General features: G+C 38.0%; 1 protein-coding gene across 1 annotated transcript in view; it reads right to left on the bottom strand.

Moving 5' to 3' along the window:
• The window catches only part of MYOM1 (myomesin 1), a 124,683-nt gene that overhangs the window by 44,090 nt on the left and 72,026 nt on the right, over positions 1-8,567 (bottom strand). Inside the window, exons 15-19 of the mRNA XM_012725755.1 lie at positions 7,921-8,104; positions 7,318-7,492; positions 5,521-5,642; positions 4,068-4,355; positions 1,832-2,028 (exon numbers count right to left, since the gene is read on the bottom strand). Coding sequence (XP_012581209.1) covers positions 1,832-2,028; positions 4,068-4,355; positions 5,521-5,642; positions 7,318-7,492; positions 7,921-8,104 — 966 coding nt within the window. The remainder of the gene's footprint in view (positions 1-1,831; positions 2,029-4,067; positions 4,356-5,520; positions 5,643-7,317; positions 7,493-7,920; positions 8,105-8,567) is intronic.

Here is an 8,567-nt window from a genome sequence, read left to right as displayed (position 1 = left end):
GGCAACTCACACAGCCACCAAGGTTTTATACTCAAAATTTCAGGTGAAGAATTTCACCTCACAAAGAAAACCCATTTGATCAGCAGGCAAAGCCCTTGAACAAACATGCTAGAAAAGATTTCAAAGTGGATGGTATACATAAGAAAAGATGTTCAGACTCATTTGACACCCCGATGCCACACTAAAAATGTGCGATTGTGCCAAGTGTGAACTCATGGAATATTTCACACTCATGAGGAAAAAAAGCCGACTCCTGTAATAAAATTGAGGACAAGCAAGATTCTCTAACATGGTAGTTCTATTTTTAGGCAAAAACATGGAAAAACTAGTGCTCATATGTACCCACAGACATGCAGAGAAATGTTCAGAGCTATAGAGCTTGATATAGCTAAACATTTTTTTTTAAAGATTTATTTGTGCATACAAAACTGGGGTACAGGCCAGAGGTGCAGGGGAGGTGAGAGGATTCACCAGAGACAGAGTGGGGAGCAGAACAGACCGACTGACAAAGTACACTGCTGAGGGGAGCAGTGGGTGGGTCAGGAGAGGTCTGCCAAGTCATGTAGGTCACGTCCAGGTCAGGGATAGAACTCACGGGGAAGTGGCTTTAGCTTCTCAGTGCTGTGCTTTAACCCGCTGCACCAGCAGGGAGGGCCCCCTAGCTAAACATTTTTTAAAGTCCAAATGTAGTCAATAATTGAGTGGAAAAGTCTATTATATGATGGCCCTATAATGGGCTACCTTATAGCAATGGATCATAGAGACAAGTATCAACACAAGATAATCTTAAGAATAGCATTTTATTTTACATAATCTTGAGTGTGTGGTACTTCATAAACTTTAAATGTTAAGTTGATAGAGTGATTTGCTGAATTGGGGGCAGCACCACCTGACCTTCCCTGCAATTGCCCTCACAGCCTGGGGTTCTGTGAGCGCTGGAGATGGGGAGAGGGTCTAGTTGACCATAATAAAGAGGGAAGCCATCAACTATGACAACATTGAGACCCCTCAGCTGCTCTGAGGTGGGCAGTGCTGTTGGAGGCCCATGTATAGATAGAAACTCGTGAGCAGACTCTTGGCAGCCATTATAGCTAAGTGTCATGAGGGACACTTCACAGGTGGAAACCTGAGTCTCACCATCAGCCCCATGGCCCCTTATCCTTTGTAATTTGGAAATCAAAAGTTTAAAAATCCACAATCATTTGGATTCTGGGACTTACAGTTTAGTGATACATTGGCTACAGATATTTTGTAAGTTAGTTTTTGTAGTAAATCTTAGTTTTCATAATAGGTATGTATTTCAAAGTGAATGTTCTCCTTTTTATGTATGTATGCATGTGTGTGTGTGTAGAAGAACTGGGGTGTAGGCCAGAGGTGCAGGGAGGGATGAGAGGATTCACCAGAGATAGAGTGGGGAGCAGAACAGGCAGATGGACTGAAATAAATTGCTGAGGGGAGCAGCGGGCAAGACAGGAGAGGTCTGCTGTGCCATGTGTGTCACCTCCCTAGCTGGAGCTCAAATTTAGGCCTCAGGGGTGATAGCACTGAGATGTAAGTCATAGGCCATCAGGGAGACCCATTGCTGTGAATGTTTTAAGAAATTATGTTTGTGTATATGAATCAGAAAATTATACATTCTGCATATCCAGCCAAACTATCTTAGTCTTTGTATATTTTTCACAAAAGACATATCAGTGCAGGCAATGGACATGGAGAAATGACATGAAATCATTTACAGTGTATGGAGCATGTGCTACTGTGGACACAACTGTTTCTGTGATTGTGACAAAATATAGTTGACAGGCCACAGTATAGGTGGACACACACTTACCTTATATGATGCATCACTGACAGCTTTGATATTGGCTTCTCTCCAACTTCCTGGTACCCCGTCAATTACCTCACGATAGTTCACATAGTAGCCAGTAATTTCTGCTCCTCCAATGTTAGCTGGTTGCTTCCATCCAAGAACCATCGAGTCACGAAAACTTTCAAGGCAAGTGATATCGAAGGGTGGAGATGGTGCCGCTGTTGCAATATGAGTAACTTATGAGTAGACAGAATGCACTTATGATTGTACATATATTAAATTTGTTTCACCAGTGCCAGTGTGAGGGCGCTAGATTTTTCAGCTTAAAAGTAAAATATGAGATTGCTAAGGAACTTGGCATATGATTTTGAATAAGAGGAAAGAAAATTGATATGCAGTAAAAAGTCACTGCAATTATTATTATTCTAAATATAAAAAGAATCAGCCCCTGTTCCAGGGGTCAATAAAGTTTGAAATACTAACAGTAAAATGGTGCAATATCCTGAAAAATGATTCTGTGATCTGTAAGAAATAATTTCCCTAGGGTAAGTGTTTTTGTTCCTTTTATAGTTTGTTTGCTATGTGCTCCCTGAGGAATATAGAATATGCTATCAATTTTGTTTCAATTTGCTTATTAAAATTTTTCATATATTTTCCAAATAGGTTAGGATTTCACCCTTCAGGCACAATACACTTGTGAGACATTATAACCATACAAAGACTGTCTGTACAAAGGAAAAAGCTTATCCTGAAACTTTGCTAAATGCTACATTTAAAAATCAGGCACAATCTGTTATGAGATTTCTCTTGTATTTTTTCTTGCATTATTTTTACCTAATGCTGGAGTTTTACTAATATAGCACAAAATGCTAAGTAGCTGTCACCATCTTTATTAGCCTGGACAGAAAAATATTTGGAGGATGTTTTAAAAGCCTTCTGTGGCTTTGCTGACCACTTTTTCATTCAACTACTGAAACAGTGTTTTTTGCTAAAGAAAGAGGGGTGGATTACAGGAGATAAAGGAACTATCTCACCCTTATATAAAAAATATTCATGGAACAATACAAAAACAAAAAACATTTGTGTTCTTCTATCCCTGACTTTCTTTATTCTTTACTTTTTAAAAAAAGTACTCTCGGGCCCTCCCTGGTGGCGCAGAGGGTTAAAGCACAGCACTAAGAAGCAAAAGCCACTTGCGCATGAGTTCGATCCCCGCCTGCCCCGGAGGTGACCACATGGCATGGCAGACCTCTCCTGACCCACCCGCTGCTCCCCTCAGCAGTGTACTTCGTCGATCTGCCTGTTCTGCTCCCCACTCTGTCTCTGGTGAAGCCTCTCGCTGCCCCTGAGCCTCTGACCTGTACCCCACTTCTGTATGTGCAAAATAAATAAATCTTTAAAAAAAAAGTACTCTCTCCCCCTTTTCATTCCCATTTCAGAGCAATATTGATTATGAACATGCTATATTGCCTCGACACTTAAAGGTGTCCAAAAAAAAAATTGAAAAGGAGAGGCAGTTGTGACAGAAGTTGGGTATGGTGTTGAAATAAGGGATGGATAAAGGGTATTTTATAATTTATCATTTTTTAAAAGAAAAACATTGTCTCCTAGAATATATAAGCAACAAATAACAAGTACCCTAGTTAGAAATTTCAAGCTTAAAACTGAGCTTACTGATAAATAGCTGAAATAAATTAACTCCAGGAATGTATATCATACTAGAACATAACTATATGTGATTATAATAACCTGTTAAACTTCTCATAGCAACTCAGACATAATTTTCCTTATATTTATTAGAAGTGAAGGATAGTTTGAAAACCTGAGGATGAGCATCAGAAGTTAATATTATGATCCTGATAGTATGTCACTTCTTTGTGAAATATTTTTCCTATATATGTATCAAAAACAGATATTTCAAAGGACCTTACATGGGGTATGCTTTTTTAATCCTTTCTGCTATCATCCCCAATTATTAGCAAAATGAGTGCAAAGGTGTGTCTGCCTGACAACCCCCAAAGACTCTACCATCTAAAAATTAAATATTCCATTGTCATTAGGCGCAATGCGTTATGTACAAAAGCCAAGCTTATATAAGGTTACTTTTACAACTCATTAGACAAAAATATTGAAAACACATAAAATTAAGAATAAACACTAATGAAAGTGAACACAGATGGGAGCATGTGAACTAGACAATGAGAGATGAAGACATTGATGGAGACAGATGGAACAGTTTTACTCTTTCAACTCTCACCTACATCCTTCTTCATTTTCAGTGGCTCAGACTTACTTTTCCCCTCAAGAATTGCTTTCTTTGGTGATGGGGTCAGTTCTTCCTGAACTGTTTCACTTACGTTACTCACTTCTGTTTGACCCAGGTTGTGAGAGCTACTGAGTGGTGAAGTTTTGCTAAGTTTGCTACCAAGCAAAGCATCTTTCTTAGTGGTTGGCTGGGAGGCTCCATGCAAGGCCACCCTGGAGTCTGTTAGTCCACCAGGTGTCTCATTCAGTCCAGGCCACACCTCTGGAGACATTCCTCCCCCTACAATTGCCAGATAACAACAGAAACACTTTGAGCTCAGACACAATACACATTGCTCTTAATTAATAGAACAAAGAGAAGAACATTAGCACCACAAACAGAACAAAAGACAATCTTGTTTCAACAGAAATCACTTGGATTTGCAAGAAATGTGGAAGCACACGTTTTACATAACTTACACTAAAGAAACATTTCAACTTCTCCACTGTCTGGAAAAAGAAGAAATGAGAACAAAAAACCATGGACAAACAGGAACCAACTTGATTTGCAGAACCCAAGTGTATACAAGAAAAAGCAAAATCTCAGACAGTTCTTGAGAAACATAAGCCCTATTGTTCTACAAAATGGGGTAAAGAAGGACTACGAAGTGCACAAAAGACATTAACACTAAAGACTATTTTACTACAGAATTATTTACATTACCAAAATACTGAAGGTCTGTACCTCCCAACCTCAAAAAAGTAAACTTTTATTCAGATTGTAATGTGTAAAATATGGGATGCTAAGAAAATTGATACTAAATAATCTCTTGAAATATGTTACTGCATCACAGATTTCATTTTTACTGCTCTGAACTACCTGGGTCCCTTCCCAACTTTATTTAAGATTGGGAGGTACATCTAGTTACAGACATATAATTACTTTATTACTGGTTTTATTCTGTTGGTTACTTTGCAAGCAGAGATGAAACATATGATTAAGTGGCCATTAATATCTTGTAGGACTTTTTAGAGTTTATGAAAAGCACATTAATGTGGTGTTAGTGAAAACCAGTCAGCCTCTGTTGCACATGAAACAGCAATTAGATACAAGATGATCCGTGTTACGGGTGCTATACCACTTCATGGAATCAGATGGCCCTTCACGTTCCCAGGATGATTACAAAGTTAGGGTGGAATTTCACGCAATGGGAAATATCTGAGGCAACCAGGACTTGTGAAGATGAAAAGGCTACACATGTGCAGCACCTGGATAAGTGATGGAGATCTGTAAAATGACAGCTATGAGAGGTTAGATGTTGCTGGAGTCAGAAATGATCATCGGAGGATGGAATCACCGAATCATGTTAGAAGCTTTAGATGATTCTGGAGAAAATAACATACTCCTTTGTAATTTAAAAAGGTACATTTTATTCTCCCTATAAAGTTAAACATAAGAAACTCACCAATAGCAGCTTTTACTTCAATTGCTTCTGAATCCTGTGAATAGTCACTAAGTCCAGCTGCATTAACTGCTCTGACCCGGAAAATATAACTCTGACCAGTTGCCAATCCATGGCAAGTAAATCTAAAAGGAACAAATGTTGTTAATTACTTTCCTAAGAAGAAAATTGGGAAAGATGATTATTAGTTTAACTGAATGATCTGGCTTTATATAAACAATTCAATTTTTTAAAAAAGAAAGTAAATATAAAGTGATCCACGATGTCTTTTAGACTAAGCAGCTAAGGGATCTTTCTAAACTCACCCTGTCAAGCATGAGAAGTCCTCAATTTCCCCTGAAAAAGTAATTTAATCTGTCCAAGCCACTGAGTGCTCATCAGTAACATGGGAATAATAATGCCAACATACATAATTTTTTGCGTAAAGATTGGCCATAAAGTATATAAAGTACCCACTATAGGTGTTGGCATAAAAGAAGCATTTAATAAGTAATAGGCATTATTAATAAACAGGACAAGGAAGATACAATTACTAGAGAAATTACACTAGTATCTGAAAATATGATGAAAAGTGGATTCCAGAATTACCACTCACATATAAGAATCCACTAATGAGGTATGAATTCACGGGCAGCTTCACACGTAAAACCAACATTACTCTTTAATAATTATTATGGTTTTATATATAGCTGCTACATGAATCACTGTACCATTTTAATCTAGCCTAAGGACAGTAACCAGAGGTAATAACAGGTCTGCTAATAACTCCATTACTATCACTATGTTGAAATATTTAATAAAGACAGCTATAATTTAGGCCTACACTTCAGGTCAGCTCAGTTCAGCAAATATTTACTGAGCCCTTCAGTGTTCCAGACAAAGATGAATAAAAAATGGCACCTGTCCTCAAACAGTTCCTGTTCTTGTTGAAAGGCTTATTCTTGGTAAAATTTTCTAAATGGTCCCAGAAAAGGCTGGGAGCTAAGAGTAAAACTGAAATTTACAGATCTCTTGCAAAACATATTGTCCTCACTCATTATTGGTTTGTCTCCATTCAGTCATGTTTTTTAAAAGAAGCAAGTAATTCCAGGGGGATCCTTGAAGGTGGAAGTAGCTTAAGCCACAAGCTGTCTACGTTGGTTTTAAGTCAAAGATGACTCAGAACTTGGGTGCAGACCAGAATTCACCACCAACTTGCAAGACTGATAGATAAAATATTTGAAAGCAAGGAAAAATATCTTCCTTCTGGTGCAGACACAAAGAGGTAGCAAATCGCCTAAATGTCCTTATTTTAGAGTTATGTTTCCTTTTCATAGGGTTTACCCATGTGATGTTCAAAATTTGTAAATGCTGTTAATTTTTTCTGTTCATTTTTTTTCTGTTCATTTTAAATGCTGAGTAATTTATGCTAGTGAGAGCCTAGTAAGATCAGTTCCTTAAAATCCAGTATTACACTGGATAGTAAAGACCAGAAAGAAGAGTAAGAAATACAAATAGCATATTGGAGAAGAATCAGAAAAGAGCTACACACTGAAAGCATCAATAGCTGGCAGTATGTGTATCTCAGTGTCTAATAGCACAAGTATACCTTTTCTTCCCCCCAAATGTCCCAAATGTACTACAGCAGATAGACTCAACTTTGAACTCACTAGATAGGAAAGGTATAATGATTTTTAAAGATCTCCTGCAGTTGTGTGTTTGTGCTGCTGTGTGGCCCGTGGCTCCTTTTTCTCTTTACAGTGTCTGCAGCTGTAGAGGTGGACAGGATCCCCTCCCTTCCCCCTCATGGAGTGGCCTTACCGTGAGCCCTTTATGGGGTTGTTGTTGCAGGGCTCCCACTTGCCAGAGCCGACTATGCTTGATTCTATGTAGTACCCGACCAGTTCCTTGCAGTCTTTGGATTCCTCCCACGTAACTACTACTGATGTATCTGTATTTCTGCTTGGGATGATTTTACCCGGGGCCTTGGGGATATCTGAGAAAAGAGGAAAACGATTAAACTCAGGGTGGTTTAAAAAAATCATTTTTATCACACATACAGAGTAGCAGTGTTAAAAACACAGTTTGTTTTATTTTGTATTATATTTGTTAAAGCAGGAAATAAAAAAGTAAATATGTTAGATTGGGAGCATAACAGTAAGCAAAATACCCATAAAAGCACCAGCATGCTCCAGAAAAAAAATGTATTAGTAATATATGTGGCTTCATAATCATAGTAATGAATTCTTAAAAGTTATCAGTCAAATACAATCATGAATCAAATTAAGAATATGTAAAGTGGTCACCATTTTTTACTTTTGCATATATACTTCTGTAGAATCTAGTTAGGTTCTTATGTTGGAATTTTCCCTTGAATTAAAGTGTTAATACATTTACAATGGCTCAACTAAACTCTGTACTTACCAAGTTTGTCCCCTACCACGGTCACTTCTGTTGCCTCTGAGGGTTCGCCAAGTCCTGCTGAATTGGAACAGCGGACACGAAAGCTGTAGGATTTTCCCTCAACCAAGTCAAACAGAGCAAAGTGGGGAGACTTCACGGGGAGCTCTGTATTCACCTGCTGCCAGTTCTCAGTTCCCGCCTCACACTGCAGCCAGAACAGGAAAGCCATTGAAAGCACCATAAGGGTAAGCAAGAACTTCAGGCAAACCATCCCAGTGTTATTTATCTGCCAACAAACTACTACTTTTTATGCAAGGTGTCCCTGAGAACAGACTTGGAGGAAGTAGGTGGTAAAATACCTGAAGTATGTAGGGTTGTCAATTAGATGTGGCTTTGTATGATTTGACAAATATGCTGCTTTAATATGTGATTTCTTGTATCAATTAAATAAGATCATCAATCTATTATAAAACCTTAACTTATCTGGAAGATAATTTGGTACTAGATATTTTTGTAATTAAATGCATCATGCTATTTTAGATACTTAACATCTTCACTACACTGTTAGAAACTGTTATTTTAGTTGAATATAATTTAGTGACATGTTTTCAGGATCAATGATAGTTTTCAGAAAAATTTACATCTGAACTGCACACTTTCAGAGTGAC

Source organism: Condylura cristata, unplaced genomic scaffold (genome assembly GCF_000260355.1).
Source record: "Condylura cristata isolate star-nosed mole 26May11 unplaced genomic scaffold, ConCri1.0 scaffold00016, whole genome shotgun sequence".
Taxonomy (NCBI): Eukaryota; Metazoa; Chordata; class Mammalia; order Eulipotyphla; family Talpidae; genus Condylura; species Condylura cristata.
The sequence above is the reverse complement of the archived record's forward strand: the minus strand, read 5'-3'. Positions and strand labels throughout refer to the sequence as shown.